The sequence below is a fragment of the Beta vulgaris genome, chromosome 6 (genome assembly GCF_026745355.1).
Source record: "Beta vulgaris subsp. vulgaris cultivar EL10 chromosome 6, EL10.2, whole genome shotgun sequence".
NCBI classification, from domain to species: Eukaryota; Viridiplantae; Streptophyta; class Magnoliopsida; order Caryophyllales; family Amaranthaceae; genus Beta; species Beta vulgaris.
The window spans coordinates 557,095-570,222 of NC_079207.1; the positions used below are offsets into that span (position 1 = coordinate 557,095).

General features: G+C 34.2%; 1 protein-coding gene across 2 annotated transcripts; it reads right to left on the reverse strand.

The window, feature by feature from the left end:
- Positions 1 to 1,061: 1,061 nt before the first annotated feature.
- LOC104884462 (probable serine/threonine-protein kinase At1g01540) lies at positions 1,062 to 4,646 on the reverse strand. 2 transcript variants are annotated; one of them, XM_048646310.2, is made up of 7 exons: positions 3,795 to 4,646; positions 3,268 to 3,372; positions 3,055 to 3,177; positions 2,789 to 2,959; positions 2,578 to 2,707; positions 2,284 to 2,496; positions 1,062 to 1,731 (listed from the first exon to the last, which is right to left on the reverse strand). In XM_048646310.2, exons 1-7 carry the CDS (start codon positions 4,379 to 4,381, stop codon positions 1,546 to 1,548), a joined length of 1,515 nt encoding a protein of 504 aa, XP_048502267.1. In that variant the 5' UTR covers positions 4,382 to 4,646; the 3' UTR covers positions 1,062 to 1,545. The 2 variants fall into 2 exon arrangements, with proteins under 2 accessions (XP_048502267.1, XP_057252007.1); XM_057396024.1 differs by having other exon boundaries at positions 1,062 to 1,623; positions 3,795 to 4,624.
- Positions 4,647 to 13,128: the final 8,482 nt, after the last annotated feature.

A 13,128-nucleotide genomic window follows, 5' to 3' on the forward strand; every position in this document is an offset into this window, starting at 1 on the left:
TCATTTTAGAAGTGTATGTCTTATGGAGTGATTAACAAAAATGGTCGATAATGTTCAAAGTTGACAAGATTTAACATCAATCAATTGAACTTTACTGTTTTGTAACAGTTTTTGTGGCTTGGTCTCCCTTGAGCAACATAATTTAAACTTTAATTAATTCCCACTTGATAATGTTTTATAGAGGACAAACAACATAATGTAAACGAAAGCAGGCCTTTGATCCAAAAAGTAATTTGCAAGACAGTATGGACTGAGGATAAAGCCACAAAAAAGAAGGGGAACTTGGTAAAGTAATATGGCTACAGTGGAGATCGAATAATTCTGTTGATACAAAGCATGAAATGTACACCATTTTCTTGCATAAACTATGAGCTCATACTCATTTGAGAAACTACTAAATTATCACTATAATATACAACTAGAGATCATTAAAGCTACAGTTTCTGTAATCTCGTGAACAAAAGATACAAACCTTCCAAAAACATCCATATTTTTCTGCAGAATCTCTAAAATACCAGTAACTTGTCAAAAAATTATATAAAATCACGTTATACAGACTATCAACCTAGTAAAAGGATAGGAATTAGCTCAAGTGGGTAGAGCGCTCCCCCTTGGCCCCTGAGGCCAGGGGTTCGATCCTTACCCCCAGCATTATGTTGGGGTATTTCCTTAGCATGGTATGCATGCCTTACCACCAATGTGTTGGTGTTTCCTACAGGCTAGTAGCCTTGTAGGGGTTAGCCCTTGGGCTGATTTAATTTCCTAATCAAAAAAAAAAAAAAATCAACCTAGCAAAATGATAATTTTAGTAAGCCCTTATAGATTGTTTTGATCCATGAACAAAGGTGCTCCAGTCGGTTTTTTCATTTTGGCCGAAAAGATGACTTCTAGCCTCTAGGCTCTAGCTAACCAAACGACTCTAATTAAGTAGGAGTATTAAATAAGGCCAACGAGAAAGAATGGCAAAAAGATCAATTACCAAAAGATGGGGCCAGTATAATAATAGAGTACCAAAGTAACTCTTATGTTGCTCATTTTGAAAAGAAAAGAAAAGGCTCAACGCCAAGAGGGGCAACATATAAATTCTTTTCATTATTGTATCATACCAATTACCATACATTATAAAAGTGTATATTATATAATCTATTACAAAGAACAATTGACATGATATAAGGATCTTGTAAAAAAAATTATGAGATAGATATCTTTAAGTATGCCAGATCCATCAATTTTAACAGCTCTAAAGCACTAGCATCACTTAAGATTCACTTTACAAAACTTGTCTATATAGAATTGATGCTACTCAAATAAGTGTAAAGAAAGGTAGGAGAAGATCCCTTTTAGAAGAGAATAGGCAAGATGGCTTACAAAAGATATGTGAAAAAATTTGACACCTTGAATGAACTGGCCACTGCAACACTAAAAAAAAAAAATTGGCACGACGAATGAAACTTCCATACGTTTCATTTTGGCAAAAGATTCATGCTTTCCCGTGTTGGAGACTTGCAAAAGAATAATTCAGAAATCTACCTCACTTTTTGTTCACTACTCGTTCGCCTGCTTTGGTCCCGATGCTTCTTTTTGACTCTCAATTTGTGTCCTTACTGATGTTCGTGTTCGATCCTGAGATGTTAGAATGACAAACAAATAAAACAAACTTGCAGTGGAATGAAAAATGAAACTTAACAGAATAGAGTGTTTTCTTCCTATCATCAATGTTCGTGTTCGATCCTGAGATGTTAGAATGACAAACAAATCAAACAAACTTGCAGTGGAAATGTGGAATGAAAAATGAAACTTAACAGATTAGAGTGCTTTCTTCCTATCATCAATGGATGGACAGATGGTGTATTATTTTAAATCCACTTACAGCCTGTGTTGCACGAAAACGGAAAGGAAAATGGGGAAACAAGAAAACACAAATTCTCAAATTAGGCAACGTTAATTTCCAATATATTTTTTGGAAAAAAATTGCTTATGAGAAGAAGTTAATTATCGGAGCTGCCTACTTCAGTTGTCGAAACCCCCGGCCAAGGTGTCATAATTTTTCTCCATCAATTAATCTGTTAACCATTGAATCTAAAATTTGAACCTGTATTGATACTACATTTATTTATCTTCCGGACAGTTTCTAGCGTTTTGAAACGCGTTTCTCAGTGTCAGTTACTGAAATGCCGGTCTCAAAAAGGTTTCGCATACAATAGAGCTTCCCAGCTTTGTATCACACGATGTACAGATAATCGAAAACCCAAACAAGAAAAAGATATAGTTCAGGATGCATACATCTCTAAAGGAAGAATCTTGTTCGGCTTCAAGCATATGTACAACTTGTCCCATTTTTGGCCTCTTTTGTGCACTGGGATCAACACAGCGCAAGGCTACCAGCAGAGTTTTCTTGAGTGATCTGGAGCCTGGTTTCTCAGATAGCTTTGGATCCACCACTCCCTCTGGATTCCTATTTGTAACCATCATCTTAAGCCAGTCAACTAAGTTCACCTGAATTTCAAAAGTTCAATAAGATGAAAGACAGATATGGAAAGTGTTTGAAGTACAGAGAAATCAGTGGAGATCTATCACCTCTGCTGGAGGCCGGCTATAGTCAACTGGGCTTCTACCAGAGATAATTTCCATAATGAGGATCCCGAAACTATAAACATCATTCCTTTCATTCAACATTCCTGTACTTGCATACTCCGGGGCGACATAGCTACAAATAGATTATACTTCAGAATTAGCACATATTGAGACGCTTGTATCAAAACAAGTCAACAGGCAAGTAACTGCATACCCAAATGTTCCCATTACACGAGTTGTTACGTAGCTATGCTCCGGGCCAAGAAGCTTTGCAAGCCCAAAATCAGAAACCTTAGCATTCCACTGCTTATCAAGCAATATGTTGCTTGACTTTATGTCCCGGTGAACAACCTTAGGTTCAAGTCCTTCGTGAAGATAAGTTAGCCTGCAAATGTCATTTAGCGGCCAACTTATAGCACTGAAATGCCACAACACAAGCAGAAAGCATAAAAACATGTGGAGTAGTAAACAAGATTATACCCTTTTGCTGTACACAGGATGATGTTCATTCTGATCTCCCATGTAAGAGGACTACAAGGACCTACATCCCCATGAAGCCATTGTTCCAAGTTTCCATTATCTACATACTCATAAACAAGCATCCTACACGAAATGAGCAGTTACATTTCAGAACGACGATAAGAATACCCTCGAAATCAGTAGTGAAAACTTAATAATCAACAGATATAGTACCTTTGTGCTCCTTCAGCACAATAACCTAACAATTTAACTAAGCACTTATGCCGAACTCTTCCAATCGCTTCCACTTCAACCTTAAATTCTTTCTCAGCTTGTCCCCTGATAATCAAATTCAAGCAGTAACTCAATTGAATGATAAACAGCAAAATAATCAATTTACAAATCTAACAACAAAGTTCCAACTTCCAATAAATACAATTAACAAAAACAGCAAAACCCCAAATATACAAAACCTAACCTCCTACAACCACTCCAGCAACTAGGAATTAATTAGTAAGCAATCACTAAGCACTGACTATAATGGATTTCAATCATCTAGTCTAGTGGGAGGTAGTATATAGGACCTAGGATCGAATCTCGTCTACATCAGTGCACTTAGTCACTCTCCAACACCCCAAATAAATAAAAACACTACACACTGAATGCAACAAATTTCCCAAAGACATGCATTCACCCAACAAGTTATAAATGTAAATCAACCAAATAAAGTAAGAAACTAGTAGTAACATTAAAACACTCACTTGTTATTGAGCAAGTTTTTGACAGCAATTTGGGTATTATCATCTAAAACCCCATAATAAACAATACCATAACCACCTTCACCAATGACATTTTGGTCAGAAAACTCATTTGTAGCAACCTCTAACTCTCTAAGAGTATACCAACGACCCCAACCCAAATGAGAAACCTCAGGAACCACATTTGGGCCCGGATGATCCACCAAATTCCGACCCACCGACGATGACCCGCCCAATTTATTCTGACCCATGATCTCAATTTGGATCCTTTCTTCACCACCTGCTTTCATAATCAAAGCTTGATTCTCAGCACCCATAATTCTATTCGGGTCATTTAACGGGTCGGATTGTTTAGCAACAGTAGTAATCTCTTGAATTTCTTTTGATAAAACTGGGATTATTGTTGTTGTATTTGTGGTGGGTATTTGAGATTCTGTCTTGCGTTTTGACTTGTTAGTGTTGCGTTTTGAGATGAGCCAAAGAGACATAAGGAAAAGAAAGACAACAATGGCAGCTCCTACAGCAATTCCAACTACAACCCATAATCGTATCCCAAAAACTGATGTTTGTTTAGAGAGTTGGTCCTCCATTAAAACTTAAATTTTCAAGCTTTTTTATGTTCAGAAACAATTCATCGAACACCTGGTGTGCATTCCCTTCAATATACTTGTATAAAAGTTGAAGTAGGAAAGAGAGAAGAAGAAGAAGGTGGGTGTGAGCTTAAAAAGAAAATAACACAAGTGGGTTTTTGTTGAAAAGATGGAGTGGTGATTTGGTGAAGAAAATTTAGTTGATTAAGTGATGGTGACATTTTCCACTGGTTTTGCGGAGGAACAGTGAAATTTAATTAAACATAACTGAATCAAAGAAGTTAGTAGAGGTATAAATAAAATAAACAAATGTGTGTGTGTCCCGTTAATCTAGTAGAATCTATATTGACCAAACAAAACGTATCTCTCCTCATATTTGTGATTATTACCATTTATCACCTACAAGTAATCAAAAAGGTTTACAAACCAGAATTATTATACTTCCTCCATTCTGTTTTAAATGAAACATTGTGCGAAATAACACTATTCATTGATCAATTTTGACTCCAATTTATCGCCATTATATAAAGAAAAACATAGTCAAGTGGGATCTTGTTAGATTCGTCTCGATGCATACTATCAATTATAACTTTTTTATATTTTTTATGTGTGCACAACTAAAGATATTAATGATTGAAGAAGCGTGTTGGGTTGCGTGAAAAAGCAAACGTTTCATTTAAAACAGAACGGAGGAAGTATGTAACTTGTATGATTAATTGTACAATCTTCCATTATAATACTTGTAACATAAAAAAAAATTGATACATGAACCAAAGAGGAGTAGGGGAAGTGAAACAATGAAACATGACTGGTCTGATTCTGAATCCCTCTGTCTCAAAAAGAATTGAACACTTGTTGAGACACGTTTTTAAGATAATACTTAAATGGTATGGCTATCAATTTTTTTTAGAGATCAAATGTTATTTTATTTAAAAATTTGATGTGATAGGAGTTGGTGGAATATTTTTATTAGATTACAGAGAAAGTCAGGTAACCTTTTATAGGTAAAATGTAGAGGGTGGGTCAAAGGAGTGTGAAAAAAATAATATAGTAATAACGAAATCATGCTAAAGTGGGAAGTGTTTATGTAACAAACGTAAAAGGAAAATGTTCTAACTATTGTGGGACGGGGGAGTAAGAAGATTTTATCTAATACTTCCTCCTTAAAAAAAGTACAACGTTTTTCACTTTTGGTACTTTCTTATTACTTGCAACGTTTCTATTTTTAGTAATATATTCTCTGTTTTTCTCTCTTATTACGGGTGTGTTCGGCAACAGTAGCTGTGGTGATAGCTTTTAGCTGTGCTGGTAGCTGTTAGATGTGCTGGTAGCTGTTAGTGGTTGGTGTGTAGCTGTTAGATGTTAGCTATCCAAGTAGCGGTGTAAAATATTGATGTTCAGTAAAAGAAGCTGTTTAAGAATAACTAGTTAAAAATTCAAATAAAGCTTCAACATATAATTTATACATCACTAAAAGCTACCAAAAGCTACAAATTGTAGCTTTTGACAAACACTACTTGTACCACTAAAAGCTACTTACACCACTACCTTGTCAAACACTCTTATTTTTCTAATTAGTGTTTTGACCTAGTCAAGACACTAAAAGCTACTTAAAAAGCTTGTGCCGAACACGTAGTTCTTTTTTTTATCTCTCTCATATACTTCATCCTTGTACAAACTCAAATATTGCAAGTAAAAGAGACGGAGAAAATATGTTTCAAGTATTTTGAAATATACTTAAATAAAAATATATGTTACTTGTTTATACTACCTCCGCTTCTTAATAAGTGCAACATTTCCCTTATTTGGAATAGTCACAATAAGTGCAACCAAGCTCAAAATGGCAAAAAAAGTTCAATATTACTACAAATATGCCACCAAAAAGCAAGAGGGGACCACAACTTATTTGTTTCATCACTTGAATTACTCTACTTTATTGTGGTCCCAACTTTCTCTCTCTACGTTCCTTGGTATTCCCCCACTTTCTCTATGTTGTACTTATTAAGAAACGGAGGAAGTATTATATTGTAGCTTGACATGATATTATCATTAAGGAAAGTTTTTAATATGGTTACTGAATTAATACATAATGAAAGTGGTGCCAGAAAAAACATAAAGGTACATTAAACACATAAATAATGTAATAAAAAATGTCGTGCTTGGTTGGTGTTTGAGCTATTAATGCGCCATGAGCTTTCCCCGGCAGTTACGATCAAATAAAGGTTCTGGGTTTTGCTACGCAACCACGCTTCGTCAAATACTGTTTTTAACTAAGGTTGATTTTTTTTATTATTATTGGGAAATTAAGTCAGCCCAAGGGTTAACCCCTAACAAGGCTATTAGCCTTGTAGGAACTACTAGCACATTGGCTGATAAAGCATGCAAAGCATGCTAAGGAAATACCCCAACATAATGCTGGGGGTAAGGATCGAACCCCTGACCTTAAGGATCAGATGATCATTACCACATGAGCTAACTCCTCAAGTCCTCACCCTTACTAAGGTTGATGTTCTTATATACTACTATTTATTCATTTTATTTTATTTCAACCTGGGAGTAAAAAGAAACATCACCAACATACCAAAAGTTTCGGTTTTTGTATTTACTACCATCTTTTTCTTCATTCTTTTTGCACCCAAAAAATCTTCTCTGTAATTTTCATTTTTCGCACGGTATTACTATCATACTTATGGCTGGCTGTTTCTTGTAACCATCACATAGATTTTATACTATTTTTCTTTTTGAAGGAATTATATACTATATTTAAAAATATCTTGTTCAGTTTGTCATGCTTGGGAAACTTTTAAGTGCAACAATTAAATTATGATTGCGCACTGTGGCATAGTGATTTTTTCGGAGTTTAAATTTACTTCGTTTCTTTTTAATCTATCTATTTTGTTGTCTGTTTTGTTCTTGTTAATATGTTTCATCTACTTTATCTTATTTTCTCATTCATATCATTCACTTTTTAATATTTTAATCCACCTTTTAGTTTCTCTCTCCACCTTTTGAGTTTTTCTCTCGTACTTTTGTACTTTCTCCTTGTTTTTCCTCCAAAGTGAAGTGCGTAAATTAAAAAAAACGGGGGAGTATTATTTTTGAACTATTTTATATGGGGGTTGTCTAAACTCCCTACCGGATTGTTAGACCGTCTAAATCGTCATGAGTACTTTGTCAAGATATCGGTCTTGATTCTAGGAAATGACCCATACATACCGGTCTCATCCAGAGGATACGGGAGGAATGTTTATAGGCCATGTATATTAGGTCTGAGCTTGACACATTACACTGGACATGATTCATGGGCTAGATGCATAGAGCCAATAAGGAAGTGTCGCAATGATAATGAGACACTCCCGGCCACTATAAATAATTCATGATCTAATTCATATTTCCATCATAAATAAGCAGTACATGAGAGCTATCGATTTCCTTTACTGACTTAAGCATCATAGAGGCATTTTCAGAATACACCCCCACTAGTGGAAAAAAGTCCATCTGATACGGTCAATATCGGACTTACAGCTCACAAACAATGTATATCGTCTTTGGGCTTTGGCGAGCATGTTTATTATGCCTGTTTTCATTGGCGTCGGTGCTTTTCGGGTGTGAAGCTATGTACGTACTTTTTTAAGCAGTATATTAAATTTGCACATCAAATATCTTTTTAAAGAGACAACCGGGAAAAATCATATACTTCTATATGACAAAGGAAGTAAGGGCCTCATTTGAAATTGCATGATTAGTTACACTTACACATAATATCTTTTGTTTCTCCATGGCCTTTATTTATTCCATAATATATTTTGTTTCTATATGGCCTTTGTTCTAGAAAAATTGGAGAGTAGTAAACTAGCAATCTGTTTTAGAGTGGTGGGGAATGGGGATGGCTTAAGGATTGTATGATTGCATATATTTAAAAGTTTAGTGAAATAATTAAGAAAATCTGGGAATTTTCTTTTGAAAAGTGGCAAATTCCTCCTAAATTAATAATTATTGACCTTTAATATATTTAATGAAGGCATATGATAAAATAAAGAGCTAGTGTGGACCAAAGCCACTTATTTAATATAGTAATTCTTTTTTCTATATAGTAATCTTTTAAAAATCTTAAGTTACACTAGACAATTATTTTCTATCATAGTAACCGTTTTTTTTTTATAGTCAATCTTTCTTACATTAATTTATCATGATGAAATTTTCAGTTTGTGACATAGTAACCTTTTTTTTCACAAATCACATGAATCAGCATTAGGTCCACACTAATTTAGTGTCGACCAGGTCCATATAAGATTTTTACTGAAATAAAAACATCATTACCTTGCCCTATCTTCTCCGCTAAAAAAGAAACATGATATCTCTAGAAAAATTATACTTTTTTTTATTCTAACGAGTCATTTGAATCTGATGGTTAGGCTTTCGTTAACCGCCTCTCTAAGGGAGCTATTTATTTCTCGAAAATTGATGTGATTTTAGCCGATGCTCCTTTGTCAAGCAAATATCTATACAAATGTATTAAAGGACTTTCCTTTCAAAGAAATGGTGTCATGTGTCACTCTTCTCAAGCTTCTAATAAACATGTTTATAATCTTATTAAAAAATACTTCCTCCGTTCTAAAATAAATAAAACACAAACCATTATTTTAGATTGTTTCAAAATAAATGAAACATTACCTTATTTGATATTCACTTCTCTCTATATCTCTTCTCGTCGAATGGGTCCCTCTTTTTCTTTCTCTCTATCTCTCTAATCTCATAAATCCTAGTGCGAAGTGCATACGTCTCATTTAAAACGGAACGGAGGAAGTATTAACAATGTGTAGCTAGTAGGTATCGAACACATGACCTCTGAAATGAGATGTGAGAGTTTAACCACCAATCTACTATAATATCAATGTTTATTGTTTTAAAGTAAAACATAATAAAGTCTTATAATTATACGTAACTATAAAGACAATAAATAAACTTCTTGATCTCTAGCACTATAATTAATGTAAGAACATTCTCTTACCTCAATTTAATTGACATTGTTATTTTATCCCCAATTCCTTGAAAGTTTTTTTTTTCTAAAACAACATATCATACCATAACGTCTATTTTCCAATTTCGCATTAGAAAGAAATTTACAGAAAGCTAATAAAATCAATTATGAATAATAATATATTTGATAATTGTAACTGTTTGGAGCATCGTACGTGTCAAAATACTAGTTTTCTTTCTATTAGGTGGTCCCATGTGGTTGAATAGTAATTTTATCGCCCATAACCTAACTAGAGTCATTCCGTTTAGTGTTGAAAAAATATGAGAGTTCCATTGACCGATTAAAGTTGCTCCTTATGTTTTAATGGACTCTTTGTCCATGGTTTAGTATAAGCACCACCTTTTCTCCCAAGAAAACTATATTTACCAAAGTGATGTGAATATCAAGCTTAGTTGGATGAAATTTTAAGAAGTGTTACTAAAATCTGGGTCAAATTTCATCTACTTCCTCCGTTTCAAAATAGATGGTACATTGTTGACTAAAACGCTTGTCGAGGCACTACTTTGACTACTAACATCTTTAATTATGTATTAGAGTAAAGTATAAAATTTTAATTTTCTGAAAATATACATTAAGACAAATCCAACAACATATTACATTATAACATTTGATTATACCTAATAGTAAATAATGCATGGTCAAACCTCATTCATGAATAGTGGAAAAGTCAACAATATAGCATCTATTTTGAAACGGAGGAAGTATATTATTTGTCAGTGTGACTTTCGCTATCGAAAAAGAACAAAGTGATGGTCATTTCATAACCAAAAACTATAATCCTAGAGTTGTGTGGCCAACTGCCACCAACACAGAGACAACAACTAGACAAAGAGACAGGCACTATTAAACACCACACTCCAAAACAAAATAAACTAAATAGGCTATTAACTCATAAATTTCGTAAAGTTTCAGTGTTACACAAACAAACAAGTGGCCACTGATGAAGTCTGAGTGGATCGTATCAAAGGCCTCAAAATCTGTCTGGATTCAGATTAGATTTCCATTGGGTTCTTTATTAACTTTGCCATGCCATGAGCCCATGACCCATTCTATTGTTGTTGAAGATGTTTCAGTGCCAGCACCAAATATTTCCTGCATTCGCACACTGTCTCATGAGTTAAATTAACTTACAAACGGTTGAAACTTATTAAATATTCACTTGCGAGTGTTTCACATTGGAGAAAGAGGAGAGAATAAATCATTTTATAAGATTAGAAGTTACTCCAGCAACTTGTCAATATTAAACATCACTTACCAAGAATAGATTATTGCTTTGATGTTATTGTTGGTCAAGGAGAATTCAGAATCATGTGGATAGTCTTTATGAAATTTCAAAAGAACTACTTTGCCTTGTTTCATGTTAAGACTTGTGGTGTTGAATTACAGCATCATCTCCTTCGATCTTTTCTTCGTCCCACCAATTGAATGCAGGAAAGCCATGTAGTACCTAGTGCCCAACAATTGCTTCAATTCAGCAGTGCTATTATGTTTTTCAGATCCTTCAATAACTCTTGACAGTATTGCCCTGGTATAATTCACTTTATAACCTCCAACTTACATGGGTGGAAGTGGAAGTTCTAGAGATGGCCAATGGTGCAGGCCAATCCAACCCAGCCCACCTCGTAGGCCACGTGGGTCAGGCTCGCGAAAAGTCTAGTCCAGTTCAGTTTGAATCGTGAAATTGGTGGGTGGGTCGTGGGCCAAATTCCTTGAGCCCAACCCACTAAAACCTTCTACTAAAATTGTCCAGCTCGGACCACAAAACCGGTCTCGTCCGGACCATGAACGGGACCAGCCTAGTCCAAGTAAATATTGAACCAAATTGTGTATATTTTAATCAAATTGTATGTATTTTAATCAAATTGCATGTATTATAATTTAATCAAATTTTAAAATAATAAAATTATTCATTAATATTAATAATCGTATATATTTTAATTTATTTTAAAGATTTTATGTAACAATAATGAAAATTTTCAATGATTAAATAATTTTGAAAAAAAAAATCTCATGCCGGCCCGCCAGCCAAGTCCAGCCCACTAATCCCACAAACTGCCAAAACCGCTTCTCGAACCGTGAAATCCGGTAACAGACCGGTGTGGGCCAAGATTTTTCAGCCCGCGGACCAACCCGCCCAACCCATAAATTTCACGGTCCGATCTTGGGTCGTGAAATCTCGGCCCAACCCGCTACAGCCCACGGTCCGGCTCGCCCGGCCCGTACCAGTGGCCATCACTAAACACTTTTAATAAACAAAGGTCATCCAAAATATGTACTTGGCGTGGAAAAATGTAACAAGAACGACAATAAATCTCTATTATCTCTATTACTTACTCTGTTTTACAATAAGTGAAACACTTTCCTTATTTGAAAATTGGAATAATCACAATAAATAAAACCAAGCTCCAAATAGTAAAAAAGTCCACTCCTATTACAAATATATCACCAAAAAGTAGGAGGGGACCACAACTTCCATACGTCTCCACTCTACTCCCTCTGTTTTTTTTTATCATTCCTACTTTGACTTTGCACGTTTGCCAATGCACGTTTTAAAACTTAAATATCTTTCATTATATATTAGTAAAAATTATAACGATTGAATTTTAATAAAGTACTAATTGAGACGAATCAAACAAGACCCCACATGACTATGTTTTTTCTTATAAATTGAGAACATTTGAGAAGATTCTCTCTATGCATGAATAGTGTCAAGATTCTAAGTGAGAAAGATAAAAAAAAACAGAGGGAGTACTTTATTATGGTCCCAACTTTCTCTCTTTAAATTTCTTGATAACTCCCCACTTTATCTATATTTCACTTATTGTGAAACGGATGAAGTATAAACCAAGGGGGAAGTTATAAAGAACAAATTTTCTTAATCCTTTCCTCAATTACAAATATGGATAACAAAGAAAGTTCTACATTACCAAAAAAGAAACACGTACAAATGTGTAAAAAGAGGAAACTCATAGTTGAAAACATAAATTGATGATTGAATATTTCTCACACAATTACAAAAATAAATATTTACAGAGATTCGATCTTACTATCGGAACTCTCAATTACAACAAGAATTTCAAGTAACATGCATCAAGAAATCATAAAAGAATTAAGAAACTTAATTAGGGAATATTTATTTTTTAAATTACTTGGGGCTCACAATCAGTTGGGATAATAAATAGCTAAAGATATAAACATATATCATTTGATAATATAAATTTATAATTCTTTTTAATTGAATCACTACTCACCATAGTATGCCTAAAAACCTCTATTACCCATTAAAATTAAATTGAACTAATACGCCTATAAAGTATAAAGTATACATCTTTTTAAATAAATAAATAACATAGCCTAGATCATTATTTAAAAGGAGAGTTGTTGAATATTCAATGAAATACAAGATAACATATCCTACCTCGACTTATTCCTTTATGGAAAAAAATAGTCTTTTGTATAGCAATGCAAATAAAAAAATCATAACACTTATCAATATTCACCATAAATATTACACTGTTAAGTTAGTGTTAAATTTGATGTTAATATACCGCAGCACGCATCCCGTGCATATAATGCTAGTACTACTATATGGGAACTCTTAAAGACTTGTCCACCTTTTTGACAAACATACTACTAAGGGCCTGTTCTCTTCGGCATAAAACAGCTGGACTGAACTGAACTGAACTGAACTGAATTGAACTGAACT